The sequence below is a fragment of the Pecten maximus genome, chromosome 3, assembly GCF_902652985.1.
Source record: "Pecten maximus chromosome 3, xPecMax1.1, whole genome shotgun sequence".
Lineage (NCBI taxonomy): Eukaryota > Metazoa > Mollusca > Bivalvia > Pectinida > Pectinidae > Pecten > Pecten maximus.
The window spans coordinates 39,020,576-39,039,814 of NC_047017.1; the positions used below are offsets into that span (position 1 = coordinate 39,020,576).

A 19,239-nucleotide genomic window follows, 5' to 3' on the forward strand; every position below is an offset into this window, starting at 1 on the left:
CAGCATGTAATTGTTCTGTGTATATAGAATTAATCTATATCGCTTTCACTAACTTCAATTATGATTATATTACGCGATATAGAGATTTTTTTTCTAGAAAATAATGATACACCATTTATAACTCATTTATAAGTATGACCGTTTAATAGATCATTCAGTTTGATTTCATTTGGTTTTAAACGGTAACGATTTGGAATATATGATTTCCTAGCGAATTTTCAATGATTGCGGTAAAACAAAACCACGATAATGATATAATATATCTATTATATACTCTTCTCCGACATTCTCTTCACAGAAGGTAAGTATTTTCTTCTGGAACTCCTTTGTTACCTACCAGTTCAATGGAAAATTTCAAATTACATGATCTATCATCAGGCTTCGTTGGACGTAAAATAGACTGGTCTGTAGATAGAGAAAGGACGGAATAGTTCACATTGTTTGGACGTTAGGTCTTGATCGTAATAGTGACGTCTGTATTGTTAGTACGTTATTTTGTTTTGCTTCCAAAATAAAAGGGACGGGAAAGATTTCCATGTTATGCTTATAATTAATTGAAATATGTTAAAATGTATTTTATAGATTTCTTTATTACATACACCAATGTATTGTTTTCTCACAATAAAGAGGGCACATCGGACTATACATACACATCATTCTGTAGTCTATGTATTTCAAACAATATTTATTTGACAATTTCCATTTAACAATATACACAACATTTATAGTATACACACATAGATTCCAATCATGCATGTAATCGAAAAAAAAGAGACCTCGCATAATGATTTTGCTGTGACAATTTGGCTGTTAATGAAATAATGAAGTTGATTAACTACTATATATATAGTTTGGAAAATATGAGCATGGATTTCTATATCTACAGGTAATTTGAATGCGCCCAAGTGTATGTCTATGCTATTAGCCACACCGGAATCGTCCCTGTAAACTGCAAGTAGCATATACACACGTATATCAACATAAATAATGATAGTAAGAAAACACACAACGTCTTTAAGTCGTGTATTTAAACTACGAAATGTTTAAATAATTGTACAGTCTATGTATGAAACCCGCTACAAAAAGTCAGACGAAATAATTATAAGCTATAGTATTCAGGATAAAATTTGGTTTTCTTCAAACAATTACGAAACAAAAAACATACATTATGTCCCCGCGAGGACAAGTAATGATCTTATCAATGTTTATCGTCTTCTCATCCGTCACAGGTCGTACACGTATATGGATCAATTTCTCAAACAGACATCTTACTAGCTATATACTTCAGATATATGTGATGACTAAATTATGCAATTAAGGACTTTGCTAGATCACGTAAAAATAAGTCCGAGATCTTTCACTGAATAACGAGCCCCTTATGTGGCCTCTCCGAGGTCATGGCATCTGAGGTCATGCACAAAGCGCCATCTATAAACAGGTCAGCTAAATCAGTAGTGATTAAATGCATAGGCCTATATACAAGTATTGAATTGCAGATCATTTAAACCACATCATTTATCAACAGCAGCAATTGAGACGTTAAGGGAATTTCGTAGACTCACTATACGGTATCCAGATGTTTTTTTTTATTTAGTTATACCCATGATCGTCACGGAGAACCGTATCACTTCGAATTCGAGTCTTACATTAGGGATAGGACACTTGCATGTAAGTCACAAAATCTACCAATCGTCTCGACTGCTAGCGGTAAAAAAAATCGGTACACGTACAACGATAAGGGTCGATAATGGTCAACTGAGAGCCACACCACCACAGGTAAAACCGAGGGCTGAATGTAATCGTGGCCCTCCGGGACTGCATCGTCAGGATTCGCGGCGGACAAATTGCTTTGATGTTTCGCGGAGAAATGATCACCGCGGATTTTGATGAACACATTACCACCGGGGATCGCGATGACGCCGTGTTCATGATCCCTGATAGGGATTTAGGGTGATCAGTCGCGGTGATTGACCCCTTGAATAGAAAATCAAACACCGGCACATGGTGACTTTGTGTTCATTCCTACGGCCTGCACTGTAACAATGTACTGGTGAGACAGGTCCTACACAAGTGTAGTTAACAATGTACTGGTGAGACAGGTCCTACACTAGTATAGTTAACAATGTACTGGTGAGACAGGTCCTACACTAGTATAGTTAACAATGTACTGGTGAGACAGGTCCTACACTAGTATAGTTAACAATGTACTGGTGAGACAGGTCCTACACTAGTATAGTTAACAATGTACTGGTGAGACAGGTCCTACACTAGTATAGTTAACAATGTACTGGTGAGACAGGTCCTACACTAGTATAGTTAACAATGTACTGGTGAGACAGGTCCTACACTAGTATAGTTATCAATGTACTGGTGAGACAGGTCCTACATTAGTATAGTTAACAATGTACTGGTGAGACAGGTCCTACACTAGTATAGTTAACAATATACTGGTGAGACAGGTCCTACACAAGTGTAGTTAACAATGTACTGGTGAGACAGGTCCTACACTAGTATAGTTAACAATGTACTGGTGAGACAGGTCCTACACTAGTATAGTTAACATTGTACTGGTTAGACAGGTCCTACACTAGTATAGTTAACAATGTACTGGTGAGATAGGTCCTACACTAGTATAGTTAACAATGTACTGGTGAGACAGGTCCTACACTAGTATAGTTAACAATGTACTGGTGATACAGGTCCTACACTAATATAGTTAACAATGTACTGGTGAGACAGGTCCTACAGTAGTATAGTTAACAATGTACTGGTGAGACAGGTCCTACACTAGTATAGTTAACAATGTACTGGTGAGACAGGTCCTACACTAGTATAGTTAACAATGTACTGGTGAGACAGGTCCTACACTAGTATAGTTAACAATGTACTGGTGAGACAGGTCCTACACTAGTATAGTTAACAATGTACTGGTGAGACAGATCCTACACTAGTATAGTTAACAATGTACTGGTGAGACAGGTCCTACACTAGTATAGTTAACAATGTACTGGTGAGACAGGTCCTACACTAGTATAGTTAACAATGTACTGGTGAGACAGGTCCTACACTAGTATAGTTAACAATGTACTGGTGAGACAGGTCCTACACAAGTGTAGTTAACAATGTACTGGTGAGACAGGTCCTACACTAGTATAGTTAACAATGTACCGGTGAGACAGGTCCTACACTAGTATAGCTAACAAATGTACTGCTGGGGTTTATTTAATCATATCAAAGTATATCAAATGGCACAATCTTGAAAAGCTACATTTCTGTTGAATTTTACAAAGAAGAATCCAGAAAGGGATGCTGAGGGTTTTAATTTGTTTTAATGTTTGAAGAATCATATGACCATGAGAGCATGATTTTACATATTAACTACAGAATTGCTTGGCTGCAAGATCCAAGATCGTTGACAAGATTTATATCACAAGACTTCATGGCTGGCTCCTTATGTGTCATTGATTATAGTGAATTTAATTAGCAGGAAAAATGATTTAGAAATATATGAACAATACCTGTATTGGGTTTGAAGTAGTTGATGAGCTGCCATAATGATCTGTTGGGTAGGAATCATCACTCATGACTTGTCATTTCGGGTGATGTTGATTTCAATAATGCATGGAATGCGATTATTAGATCCGCAGCCTTGAACTAAAGTCATTGATTTTAGTTTCTCATCTTTAATTAGAAGTATAAATCAAGTCTGGCCCAGTAAAACAAAATCAGAAACAATAAATTCAAGGACAAAATATGGTTGTTATTATCAATATTTTTAACCATATAACACTCAGCCCTGATGTTTGTGGAAATGAGCATCATCTGTATTAAGACAAAAGTAGTGAAAACTGAACTTTGAAATCATCATATCAGTGATTCAAATTACTTTGAAGCGAGTGCAGGCTTGCATTTGAAACATTTTGAATTCCAAAATGTTTTACAATATTCATATTAGCAACATTTTTGTCTAAATCAATTCAGTTTATATTTACAACAATTTAATATCTGTACATTAAGTCCTACGCCTGATTTTGTTGGCTTTTGATTAGAAATATAACAATAGATTAGTGTCATATAGTTACCATGGAAACAAGTGTAAAAACCACTGAATTTAGCATTTCACTAGTTCTTCGAAGCATTTCAAAATAAATTGTTAGGGTCTAGGGCTTATCTCTATATAAGAAGCTTTAATATACTTCAATAAAACCTTTTACACATCAAGAGAGAAGTCTAGTACATAGCACCTTCTGCTGTAGGCGAGTTTTCAGTGTTGATAATTTCTTTGGTTATCAGGAAAACAGATTTTCAGATTCACTGATTCAAGGGCTTCCAGAACACATCTCCAAAACTGGTTTAAAATACTTCATTAAACTTTTTACACACCAGTCTGATGAAGTGTGCAGGTTGACTCCAATTTGTTAATTAGACTTTCAAAATACCTTTTCTGTTATTATAATCCTTCATATATTGACTATTACTTGTAAGCATGCTATTAAATAATCTCTGGAGATATCATGCCCATGACTGAGTGCTCTTAAAGACTATGTCCTTGTTGTCTTGGGGACATGTTTAGAGATTTAAGTTAATCCATTGAGGACAATTTTAGATTTATATTTGGCCTTAATTTATAATATTGTCATTTAAAAACTTTACAGTTATGCCATATTTTATACCGTTGTCATCCAAAAGACGGTTATATTAATCTGAATGTAATCATTTGCTTCTATCCTGCAGACCCTGTGACCGCAGCAGAGAAGATTTGGATATCATTTACTCTCGACTAAAAAATGTGAAAGCCTTCGATAAATTCCACCCTTCTCTTCTCCAGCAGATCTGTTACTATGGTTACTACGAGGACTTGGAGAAAGGGATAACACGTAAGTATTGTGTGTCGTAGAGTAGGTAACCATCCACTGGTATTAAAGGATAATCAACTATTGGAGATATTGAGAAAAATAATAAAAAATAATAAGATTTTGTACTGTTCTTAAGAAGTACAGTATTGTTAAATAATTTTATATTGCTAGGAAGTTGTAAAGTTGACTAGACTTGTCTTTGTCATACGTTGTAGCCATTGGTTAATGTGATTACTGTCGGCATCAAAAAGTAATGTTTGCCTATAAGCTACTGATAGTATCCCTGCCTAGTGTCCCATTGGGGACGTGAAGGAGAGTGCTGATACCAATTTATGGGGATATTCTATATATACCTGACACACTTTCAACAGAAACCTTTAAAACCTTCATCAATCTTTATCAACTTAGAAAGACAATCATTATTTACATCAGTAACAGATTGATTCGAATATATTTTTATTGTCCATATACAGATAAGCTTATATATATAAGGAACACTTAGTTCTTATAACTTTGATAGGGCAGTACGTAATATCTCTTCATAGTTCATATGACTTTTATAGTACATCTATTCATAGGACCGCGGTGGCCGAGTGGTTAAGGTGTCCCGACACTTTATCACCAGCCCTCCACCTCTGGGTAGCGAGTTCAAACCCATGTGGGGCAGTTGCCTGGTACTGACAATAGGTTGTTGGTTTTTCTCCAGCTTTTCTCTACCTCCAAAACCTAGCACTTCCTCAAATGACCCTGGCTGTAAATAGGACATTAAACAAAAGAAACCAAAATCTCTTCATAGTTCATATAACTTAAATAGGGCAATATTATATATAAAGAGGATATTGAATGGTTTCCCGTTTAATATAACATATATTTCACGAGTATGACAGAATATTGATATTTTCACGAGTGAAAAATATCGAAATATTCTGTCATACGAGTGAAATATATGTTATATTTAACGGGAAACCATTCAATTTTCTTTTTATTGCATTTCATAAACTTAAAACCAAAATTAGAAACATCGAAAAATTGATAGTCAAAAAGTGCGGGAATCAGTAATGACGTCATCCCTTTGTGACGTTACTCCACGTCAACTTGACTGCGAAATTTTGAAAGGACTGATCAGCGCAATTTAAGTGTTTTCTGCTGTTATCGGAGAATCTGTGCGTGAATAGCTAACGTCAAGTGAGTATTTAGTCAAAAACTAGTCAGAATATTTCAGAAATACAGCAACATAACCAATTTATCTATCTCCTCTTCGATTGGAAAAATCGGCAAGTTTCAACGAGGTGAATAAAAAGGTCCGCTCTGATTGGTCAAAAACGGGAAACTTATATTTTCACTGCAAACTCATATTTTCACTGCAAAATCTTATATTTTCACTGCTGATCGCTTCATCATTCAGATATTTAGATTCTGTGTTGCATTTGCCTATATGTCGTTAGTGAACCAAATTGTATTCATGAGACTATATTTACATTTGGTGTGGCAATGCCCTTATATATTACTAGTAAATCCCTACCAAAAGCAGCTTCATCTATGAGAGTATAACTGAAGTTGCCCTGAGGGCGTATGAATATCTCACTTGCAAAAATCATTTTTTTGCGATTCATTAATAGAACGTAAATATAAGCGATAAACTGCCTAGATGCGGCAGACCTACTGGTATAACTGCCACATGTGTCACAGACAAACAATCATGGTGCGCTAGCGCGCACCATTCAGTTTGTCTGTGACACATGTGGCAGTTATACCAGTAGGTCTGCCGCATCTAGGCAGTTTATTGCTTAAGTATACTACAATTTACAGTGATTTGGTCAGTGCAGGAATACATGCAGTTCCAGGTGTTATGGTTAAAACGATGGCCGCCAGTTAATTTCGGCCTAGAGAGCTTTCGAATGCTAGCATTTATTAATGTCTTTTCCTTATTAACTTTAAAGAAAAAATATGAAACAATCTTTGCAATTCTATAAAAAAAAAAGAAGAGATTTCGTAAATGTTTTCTCCTCTCCATATGTTAAGAGAAGCCACAATTTTTGCAATAACTATTTTATGTGTTTACTATTAATAATGGCATGAGGAACTATATTTTTCCTTCTGGAAATTTCGGCTGTTCCGGTATTTGAACTTGATGATGTCACTGATATGATAAGCGGCAAATTTAAATGCTTCAAAAGCTGCAGTAAATGAAAAAATCTTTATGAATGGAAATATGCATTGAACTGTTACCAAATGGTAATACATAGTTGATCATTTACCCAGGTAAATACAGGTGACAAATAAATAGAATGTCTCCCATTAGGGCGACATGAACTATTTATCTGTCAAGTAAAAAGTCAGTTCAATGCTGTAGTAATTTTAATAACAGTATAACTCTTCATAATTCATATAAGTTAAATAGGGCAGTAACTCTTCAAAGTTCATGTAATGTTAATAAGACATTATAGCTCTTCATAGTCCATATACACCGACCTAGACCTTTGTAGTCTATTTTATGAAAATAATGTCTGAAAGATTGGTTATCATAAAGTTTTTTGCAGTACAATTTCATTGTCTTGCTTGTGGCGGAAGTGAGACATAGGTGTTACTTTGGTGGCGGAAGTGAGACATAGGTGTTACTTTGGTGGCGGAAGTGAGACATAGGTGTTACTTTGGTGGCGGAAGTGAGACATAGGTGTTACTTTGGTGGCGGAAGTGAGACATAGGTGTTACTTTGGTGGCGGAAGTGAGACATAGGTGTTACTTTGGTGGCGGAAGTGAGACATAGGTGTTACTTTGGTGGCGGAAGTGAGACATAGGTGTTACTTTTGTGCCAGCTGCTTAGGCGGTGGCTGTGTCAACATTAATTGGGGCACATTATAGTTTTCTCATTAGCTGGGGGTTGAGTTTAATTTCTCACAAAGTAATTGTCTGTTATAACCAAGTCTAGTTTAAATTTTCATCAATGCATGGGCATCCCTACACACATTTCAGATTTTGAATTTCACCCACAGTTTACCGTTAACTGGACTTTGGTAATTAATTGTACAATGTTTAAGTTTTGCGATTAGTTTGAGGTTGAGATTAATTTTTTTTTTTTTATTATTATTTGGAGAAATACATTTCAGCAATTAAATCTGCACACATTTACAGGTAATTACAATAATAAACACAATAAATACCACACGTTGACTTAATCTAAATGATCAGCAGAATCAGAAACATTCAGAAACATGCGAGACATAATTATGTGTAATTGTTGTGTTTTAAACCCTTTGGTAGAATTTTTTGCTTTTGATTGTCTTTTATAGGCCATTTTAATATGTTTTCATAGGTCGCCAAATTTATAGACTTAGATAAGTTATCAATTGGGTCAATATTTTATTGACCCTGTTAATATCAATTTTTGTGGAGAACATGCTTTATAGACTTTTACAGACAAGCAATATAGACCATAACTTGGTATTTTGGACCGAATAGATCTTCTCTGACCTGTACCAGGACAGAGATACACTGTGATCTGTACAAAGACAGACATACACTGTGATCTGTACAAGGACAGATATACACTGTGATCTGTACAAGGACAGAGGTACACTGTGACCTGTACAAGGACAGAGATACACTGTGATCTGTACAATGACAGATTTACACTGTGATCTGTACAAGGACAGAGATACACTGTGATCTGTACAAGGACAGAGATACACTGATCTGTACAAGGACAGATACACTGTGATCTGTACAAAGACAGTTACACTGTGATCTGTACAAGGACAGAAATACACTGTGATCTGTACAAGGACAAAGATACACTGTGATCTGTACAAGGACAGAGATACACTGTGATCTGTACAAGGACAGAGAAACACTGTGATCTGTACAAGGACAGAGATACACTGTGATCTGTACAAGGACAAAGATACACTGTGATCTGTACAAGGACAGAGATACACTGTGATCTGTACAAGGACAGAGATACACTGTGATCTGTACAAGGACAAAGATACACTGTGATCTGTACAAGGGCAGAGATACACTGTGATCTGTACAAGGACAAAGATACACTATGACCTGTACAAGGACAGAGATTCACTGTGATCTGTACAAAGACAGACATACACTGTGATCTGTACAAGGACAGAGATACACTCTGATCTGTACAAGGACAAAGATACACTGTGATCTGTACAAGGACAGAGATACACTGTGATCTGTACAAGGACAGAGATACACTGTGATCTGTACAAGGACAAAGATACACTGTGATCTGTACAAGGGCAGAGATACACTGTGATCTGTACAAGGACAAAGATACACTATGACCTGTACAAGGACAGAGATTCACTGTGATCTGTACAAAGACAGACATACACTGTGATCTGTACAAGGACAGAGATACACTGTGATCTGTACAAGGACAGAGATACACTGTGATCTGTACAAAGACAGATACACTGTGATATGTACAAAGACAGATACACTGTGATCTGTACAAGGACAGAGATACACTGTGATCTGTACAAGGACAGTTATACACTGTGATCTGTACAAGGACAGTTATACACTGTGATCTGTACAAGGACAAAGATACACTGATCTGTACAAGGACAAAGATACACTCTGATCTGTACAAGGACAGAGATACACTGTGATCTGTACAAAGACAGAAATACACTCTGATCTGTACAAGGACAGAGATATACTGTGATCTGTACAAGGACAGATATACACTCTGACCTGTACAAGGACAGAGATACACTGATCTGTACAAGGACAGAGATACACTGTGATCTGTACAAGGACAGAGATACACTGATCTGTACAAGGAGAGAGATACACTGTGATCTGTACAAGGACAGAAATACACACTGATCTGTACAAGGACAGAGATACACTGTGATCTGTACAAGGACAGAAATACACACTGATCTGTACAAAGACAGAGATACACTGTGATCTGTACAAGGACAGAGATACACACTGATCTGTACAAGGACAGAGATACACTCTGATCTGTACAAGGACAGAGATACACTGTGATCTGTACAAGGACAGAGATACACACTGATCTGTACAAGGACAGAGATACACTGTGATATGTACAAGGACAGAGATACACTGTGATCTGTACAAGGACAGAGGTACACTGTGATCTGTACAAGGACAGAGATACACTGTGATCTGTACAAGGACAAAGATACACTCTGACCTGTACAAGGACAGAGATAAACTCTGATCTGTACAAGGACAGAGATACACTCTGATCTGTACAAAGACAGAAATACACTCTGATCTGTACAAGGACAGAGATATACTGTGATCTGTACAAGGACAGATATACACTCTGACCTGTACAAGGACAGAGATACACTGTGACCTGTACAAGGACAGGGATACACTGTGATCTGTACAAGGACAGAGATACACTGTGATCTGTACAATGACAGAGATACACTGTGATCTGTACAATGACAGAGATACACTCTGATCTGTACAAGGACAGATACACTGTGATCTGTACAAGGACAGAGATACACACTGATCTGTACAAGGACAGATACACTGTGATCTGTACAATGACAGAGATACACTCTGATCTGTACAAGGACAGATACACTGTGATCTGTACAAGGACAGAGATACACTCTGATCTGTACAAGGACAGATACACTGTGATCTGTACAAGGACAGAGATACACTCTGATCTGTACAATGACAGAGATACACTGTGATCTGTACAAGGACAGTTACACTGTGATCTGTACAAGGACAGATACACTGATCTGTACAAGGACAGAGATACACTGTGATCTGTACAATGACAGAGATACACTCTGATCTGTACAAGGACAGATACACTGTGATCTGTACAAGGACAGAGATACACTGTGATATGTACAAGGACAGAGATACACTGTGATCTGTACAAGGACAGAGGTACACTGTGATCTGTACAAGGACAGAGGTACACTGTGACCTGTACAAGGACAGAGATACAGACTGTTCATTGTTATATATTCTGCTATTGATTTTATTTTCTTTTAAAATTGTGGCTAAAGAGAGCAGTTAGAAATTTTAGTTATCTTTTGCATGTTATGTTTGATAGATATCAGAAATACAATTTTACCTACAGTGATTCATCGAGTTACATCAATATAATTAACTGACCTCAGATGATTGTCCCAGGAGGACGAACTGTCTGAATCAAAGTAAACCTGTTTTATAGGGAAATGTCTCGAGGAATGAAAAACATACTGACTTAGTCAAAGTAAACCTGTTTTATAGGGAAATGTCTCGAGGAATGAAAAACATACTGACTTAGTCAAAGTAAACCTGTTTTATAAGGAAATGTCTCGAGGAATGAAAAACATACTGACTTAGTCAAAGTAAACCTGTTTTATAGGGAAATGTCTCGAGGAATGAAAAACATACTGACTTAGTCAAATTAAACCTGTTTTATAGGGAAATGTCTCGAGGAATGAAAAACATACTGACTTAGTCAAAGTAAACCTGTTTTATAGGGAAATGTCTCGAGGAATGAAAAACATACTGACTTAGTCAAAGTAAACCTGTTTTATAGGGAAATGTCTCGAGGAATGAAAAACATACTGACTTAGTCAAAGTAAACCTGTTTTATAGGGAAATGTCTCGAGGAATGAAAAACATACTGACTTAGTCAAAGTAAACCTGTTTTATAGGGAAATGTCTCGAGGAATGAAAAACATACTGACTTAGTCAAAGTAAACCTGTTTTATAGGGAAATGTCTTGAGACATGAAAAACATACTGACTTAGTCAAAGTAAACCTGTTTTATAGGGAAATGTCTTGAGACATGAAAAACATACTGACTTAGTCAAAGTAAACCTGTTTTATAGGGAAATGTCTCGAGGAATGAAAAACGTACTGTCTGAATCAAAGTAAACCTGCTTTATAAGGAAATGTCTCGAGCAATGAAAAACGTACTGTCTGAGTCAAATTAAACCTGTTTCATAGGGAAATGTCTCGAGAAGTGAAGGATGGACTGTCTGAGTCAAAGCCAGCTGTCTTATAGGGAAATGAAGTTGAAAATTATCGCTTATTTCCCCATAAGTATGAGTTATATAATGATTAGAATACTTGACTCATGTGTGTGTAATACTGGGGTAACCTGTTAATATTTGTTTATATCCACATGTATTGATCTGTTACTTATAGTATGTGATAATGAGGTACCCCAAGGTGAACCCCATAGTTTCACAAAAAAAAAAAAATCTTTATATTTGTTGTTTCTGTCTTGAAACTTTTGTTATGTTGATATTTTTAACCCACCATCATCAGACAGCCAATATGTTGGGCTAAGTTTTGTTTTCCATCAACTCATTGTTATTGTACCATTAATAAATGTGTACTGATTTTTAGCATACAAAAATCACTTTTCTTGCAAAATAACTAAGGAAAGTTAGATGCATTCTTTCATTATATTATATAGTTGTGTCAATGAAAACAAATGTTTTTGTGAGTAAATTTGTACATTAGCTTTTTAGCTAAGAAGCTAAGATAATGCAAATACATTAGGTCAATGGTGTTATTTTTGTTTCCACATTCCACTTTGTTTAATTGGTACAAGTTTAAGTTTATTGGTGTGTTTTATTTTGTTGGTCAGTGTTCAGACAAGGAGATGTTGGTACCAACTGGTATACAGTTCTCTCTGGATGTTTGGAGGTACAAGTGTCGGAGACAGCCAATATCAAGGTAAGGTCACACCTGTGTATAAGTGTCGGAGACAGCCAACATCAAGGTAAGGTCACACCTGTGTACAAGTGTCGGAGACGACCAACATCAAGGTAAGGTCACACCTGTGTACAAGTGTCGGAGACAGCCAGCATCAAGGTAAGGTCACACCTGTGTATAAGTGTCAGAGACAGCCAACATCAAGGTAAGGTCACACCTGTGTATATGTGTCGGAGACAACCAACATCAAGGTAAGATCACACCTGTGTATAAGTGTCGGAGACAGCCAACGTCAAGGTTAGGTCACACCTGTGTATATGTGTCGGAGACAACCAACATCAAGGTAAGGTCACACCTGTGTATATGTGTCGGAGACAACCAACATCAAGGTAAGGTCACACCTGTGTACAAGTGTCGGAGACGACCAACATCAAGGTAAGGTCACACCTGTGTACAAGTGTCGGAGACAGCCAGCATCAAGGTAAGGTCACACCTGTGTATAAGTGTCAGAGACAGCCAACATCAAGGTAAGGTCACACCTGTGTATATGTGTCGGAGACAACCAACATCAAGGTAAGATCACACCTGTGTATAAGTGTCGGAGACAGCCAACGTCAAGGTAAGGTCACACCTGTGTACAAGTGTCGGAGACAGCCAGCATCAAGGTAAGGTCACACCTGTGTACAAGTGTTGGAGACAGCCAACATCAAGGTAAGGTCACACCTGTGTATATGTGTCGGAGACAGCCAACGTCAAGGTAAGGTCACACCTGTGTACAAGTGTCGGAGACAGCCAACATCAAGGTAAGGTCACACCTGTGTACAAGTGTCGGAGACAGCCAGCATCAAGGTAAGGTCACACCTGTGTATATGTGTCGGAGACAGCCAACGTCAAGGTAAGGTCACACCTGTGTATATGTGTCGGAGACAACCAACATCAAGGTAAGGTCACACCTGTGTACAAGTGTTGGAGACAGCCAACGTCAAGGTAAGGTCACACCTGTGTACAAGTGTCGGAGACAGCCAACGTCAAGGTAAGGTCACACCTGTGTACAAGTGTCGGAGACAGCCAGCATCAAGGTAAGGTCACACCTGTGTACAAGTGTTGGAGACAGCCAACGTCAAGGTAAGGTCACACCTGTGTACAAGTGTCGGAGACAGCCAACGTCAAGGTAAGGTCACACCTGTGTACAAGTGTCGGAGACAGCCAACGTCAAGGTAAGGTCACACCTGTGTACAAGTGTTGGAGATTGCCAACATGATTACATCAAGGTAAGGTTACACCTGTGTACAAGTGTCAGAGACAGCCAGCATCAAGGTAAGGTCACATCTGTGTACAAGTGTCGGAGACAGCCAACGTCAAGGTAAGGTCACACCTGTGTACAAGTATCGGAGACAGTCAACGTCAAGGTCACACCTGTGTATAAGGAAGGTTAAGTCACACCTGGTGTTGGAGGAAGGTTAATTAGGTCAGACCTGGTGTTGGAGGAAGGTTAATTAGGTCACACCTGGTGTGGGAGGAAGGTGAGGTAATAACACCTGGTGTAAGAATGAAGGTGACAGAATAATGTAATTAAATTGCTTTGAAATTTATACAGTAAAACTCGTTTATAACGAACTCCAAGGGACCTTGAAATTGAATTCGTTATACAAGTAGTTCGTTGTATAAATAAAACGAACAGGAATAAAAGTTGATAAAAAATTCGTTATACGTGTAAATCCTACTGTAACTAGCGAATCTGTAAGACTAGTACTGTTAAAACAAACAAGTTAACAAACAGGTAAATTAACGTTCCTTTAATTACGGAAAAAAATACATTTTCCCTTTTTCGTAATAAAGTCCAAAATGGACTTTTGCTGAAAGCATGCATCAGTCCTTAGAGTAATAAAAGATTGAACAGTGTGCATATCACTAAAAATGTCATCCGGGACACTCGACTGTGCCTCGACGAAACGTCGCAATTGTCCACGTTTTCGACTTGGTGAGGCCGATGACAAATACTGAGTAATGATAGCATCGGTGTGCTAAAGAATAGTACTTAAAGTACTTGCAGGGATATCGAAATCATCTGCGATGACTTTCTTAGATTTTTCCCTTCTCCTACAGCTGTCACTATCATAAATTTCGTCTCCAATGTTAAAGCCTTACACTTTCTCGACGGCGAAGCCATATCTACACCTCGTCCTGACACGACACAGTCAAAGACATATACGACCCGACACTGATTAGTACTCATTCAATTTATTTCATTATACATGTAAAACGTGTACCTGCAAAACATACCTGTTATGTACCTGCGTATGTGAGCTTACCTGTAAACACAGAAATAAATCCCCTTGGGGAGCCCCGGCAAGCTGGCCGTGACCTTCGACGGCTGTGTAAACAAACCCTGTACAGGTAAGTCTACGGGTGATGGCGATTCGTTATGTGAGTGCTTATTTACTAAGGCAGAGAAATGAAGGGACCCAAGAATTAGTTCGTTATGAACACAAATTCGTTATATAAATTTCACTGTACAAGTGGTTACATTACTAATATTATGTAGTGCTACAGTCGGGGATTAATTTCTGTTTCGTTATACTTGAAAATTCGTCCTATTAACCGAGTTCGTTATATTCGAGTTTTACTGTAATCAAAAGGTTTAAGTGAGAATATAAAATAAGATATTCTCTTATAAGGTAATGGAATAAAGTTATGTCCCTTTGTAGACTCTTCTCTATTTTGGTCGACAGGATGCTGTGGTGATATGTACACTTGGCATGGGGACATCGTTTGGCGAGTCCATACTTCACAGTAAACCTCACCAAGCCACAGTCATGACAAGGGAGTTCACGGAACTCATTCGTGTTGAACAACGAGACTTCAAAATACTCTGGGAGGTAGGTTATTCAGCGGTTAATTATAGAAAAAAGGATGTTCTCTCTAAAAAGAGAAAAATATGTCGAAGTGGTATTCATGGTCCATATTTTGACTAAAATTACAGTAAATAGCTACCTAATGATTATGTGCATAATATCAAGGAAATGTAAATTTAGTCATACCTGCCAATCCTTCTTATTTAGGATTGAGAGTCCAAAAATTGGACCCAGAATTTTGACATATATGTAAATAATCAAATAATAGATTAAATATTTTTCTTTGTTGATTTGATTGAAAGGAAAATAATCTTCAAATATGTGTTTTTCTTAAGCTTGAAAATTTGAAAATGTACAATCTGTCTCCCAGCTCACCCAGTTTTGCCAGGTCCTACTGAGGTCCTATCATGCATGAACTGCTCACCCAATTCTGCCACCTGCATGGTCATTCTGATTGGGCATTATCATGACGTGCTTACTGGATATTTTTCTAATCTGATCAGCATTAAAAATTCCAAAATCAAATTTTGGAAGCTAAAATTCAAATTATGTTTAATTAACATAGCAAAGAATTATAGAAAAGAATTTACTTTAAATGCCTACAAATATTATAAATACAAAATAAAATTGGTTATAATCAAATCTTCTTTCTACTTGTTGGCCATTTAGTAAAATCTTTCATCCTTGATTTTGAATGCTACACCCAAACAATTAAGGTAATTGGCAAAATTCTCATCAAAGTAACATGATTATTTGGGAAATGTTGTCAAGACATATACTCCGAAATCTCATCTCTAACCTTCGTTCTTCATAATGCTATTATTTAAATCAGAATCCTACTGTATTTCAGAGGAACAAGAAACTACTGGAAAGTGTTCTAACATCACTAGGATCTCTAACTGCACAAGGTAGGTATTATCAGAGAGAGCTTGGTAGGTATTATCACAGGGAGCTTGGTAGGTATTATCACAGGGAGCTTGGTAGGTATTATCACAGGGAGCTTGGTAGGTATTATCACAGGGAGCTTGGTAGGTATTATCACAGGGAGCTTGGTAGTAGTTCTAAGGGAGATAACCTGTTCTCTCTTAAAGCAGATCTTGTTATCCAGCATTTAGTTCCAGGGGAGGCAACCATCGTGATTGCCTAAAAGGTAGTTCTAAGGATACAATTTTAAGTACCAAATATAAAGATGGATTAACATTTTATATACATTTGCTTTTCATGAATGTAAAAAACTGAAACTTTTTTGTTTGTTTGATATGTGAATGTCATTGATACTGTACATAGTTAGTTTGTTACAGGTGGTTCCCAGACATTGATACTGTACATAGTTTGTTACAGGTGGTACCCAGACATTGATACTGTACATAGTTTGTTTGTTACAGGTGGTACCCAGACATTGATACTGTACATAGTTAGTTACAGGTGGTACCCAGACATTGATACTGTACATAGTTAGTTTGTTACAGGTGGTTCCCAGACATTGATACTGTACATAGTTTGTTACAGGTGGTACCCAGTCATTGATACTGTACATAGTTTGTTACAGGTGGTACCCAGACATTGATACTGTACATAGTTTGTTTGTTACAGGTGGTACCCAGACATTGATACTGTACATAGTTAGTTACAGGTGGTACCCAGACATTGATACTGTACATAGTTTGTTACAGGTGGTACCCAGACATTGATACTGTACATAGTTAGTTACAGGTGGTACCCAGACATTGATACTGTACATAGTTAGTTACAGGTGGTACCCAGACATTGATACTGTACATAGTTAGTTTGTTACAGGTGGTACCCAGACATTGATACTGTACACAGTTAGTTACAGGTGGTACCCAGACATTGACACTATACATAGTTAGTTTGTTACAGGTGGTACCCAGACATTGATACTGTACATAGTTTGTTACAGGTGGTACCCAGACATTGATACTGTACATAGTTTGTTTGTTACAGGTGGTACCCAGACATTGATACTGTACATAGTTAGTTACAGGTGGTACCCAGACATTGATACTGTACATAGTTAGTTACAGGTGGTACCCAGACGTTGATACTGTACATAGTTAGTTACAGGTGGTACCCAGACATTGATACTGTACATAGTTAGTTACAGGTGGTACCCAGACATTGATACTGTACATAGTTAGTTACAGGTGGTACCCAGACATTGATACTGTACATAGTTAGTTACAGGTGGTACCCAGACATTGATACTGTACATAGTTAGTTACAGGTGGTACCCAGACATTGATACTGTACATAGTTTGTTAGTTACAGGTGGTACCTAGACATTGATACTGTACATAGTTAGTTACAGGTGGTACCCAGACATTGATACTGTACATAGTTTGTTAGTTACAGGTGGTACCCAGACATTGATACTGTACATAGTTGGTTTGTTACAGGTGGTACCCAGTCTCGGTTTGACCAGACATCAAAGTTAAGACGAGGCAGTCAGTCCCACACCACTGTGGAGGATATCCCACCAAACCCTGCTGCACCCATCTCCATGGTAATTAAATAATCTTTCCTCTGCCCACCTGATCAGACAATCCTCGCGGTAACTACAGAGTTATTTCTGCTTGTCTGTTAGCTTCTTTATTCTCATTATTGTCCATACATTTACATCACAGATGTGGAATACATTGTAAGGATTTTAATAGCATGTTTTATATCATGATGTTTCCTTTGAGACTGCTTCATATAATATTAACTTAAGGCAGAACTGTACATCTAATGTCAAATGACTTTGCGTTTTGGTCCTTTTTGTGCCCATTTCCACCCTCTTTTATGACAGTATATAAACTAATATCATATGCATGTATGAATTGCAAATAAAGTTCAATTGGACCATTTTCATGGAGAAGCTGGAGATTACAATTAGTAGCCTGTAGTGTACTTTGAGGATTGGTTCTATTTTTTGGAAATCTTACACTTGCAGATCCCATCAGTGAAGCTGTCTCGGGCTGGCCATGTATTACGTACAATACTTATGTGTCGAGCTGCCCACATGATTAGAGACAGGAAGTACCATTTACGAACCTACCGCAGATGCATGGTGGGAAGTGAGATGGTTGATTGGTTGTTACAGCAGGGTCCACTGGTCCACTCACGGAATCAGGCAGTCGGGATGTGGCAAGCGCTTCTGGAGGATGGCATTATTGTACATGGTAACTATTTCACATTCCTACTGCATACAGTCTTGTAAAGTCCTTTGTTTTATTTACTACATGACATTGAAAAGTCCCTGAGTTTTACTATGTGACCTTGAAAAGTCCTGGAGTGTTACCAGTACATGACTTTGAAGAGTCGATCCTTCAGTTTTGCTATGTGACCTTGGAATACCTTGAATCAGCACTAAAATCACATGAGAAATAAATTGTCAGGTACTGGAAAAGGTTAATGTGAAATGTCCATTCTGTATGAAAACGTCGTTTAGGCCTCTACCAAATCTAAATGTACCCTCTACTGACCAAATCTAAATGTACCCTCAACTGACCAAATCTAAATGTACCCTCTACTGACCAGTTCTAAATGTACCCTCTACTGACCAGTTCTAAATGTACCCTCAACTGACCAAATCTAAATGTACCCTCTACTGACCAAATCTAAATGTACCCTCTACTGACCAAATCTAAATGTACCCTCTACTGACCAACTCTAAATGTACCCTCAACTGACCAAATCTAAATGTACCCTCTACTGACCAGTTCTAAATATACCCTCTACTGACCGAATCTAAATGTACCCTCTACTGACCAAATCTAAATGTAGCCTCAACTGATCAAATCTAAATGTACCCTCTACTGACCAAATCTAAATGT

The 19,239-nt window shown here is 37.6% G+C and overlaps 1 protein-coding gene across 1 annotated transcript in view; it reads left to right on the forward strand.

Moving 5' to 3' along the window:
* Nucleotides 1-19,239, forward strand: part of LOC117324132 (rap guanine nucleotide exchange factor 4-like) — a 150,062-nt gene that overhangs the window by 33,462 nt on the left and 97,361 nt on the right. The window contains 6 exon segments of the mRNA XM_033879800.1: nt 4,735-4,877; nt 12,481-12,569; nt 15,281-15,427; nt 16,254-16,311; nt 17,821-17,927; nt 18,357-18,585. Of these exon segments, the coding sequence (XP_033735691.1) occupies nt 4,735-4,877; nt 12,481-12,569; nt 15,281-15,427; nt 16,254-16,311; nt 17,821-17,927; nt 18,357-18,585 (773 nt within the window).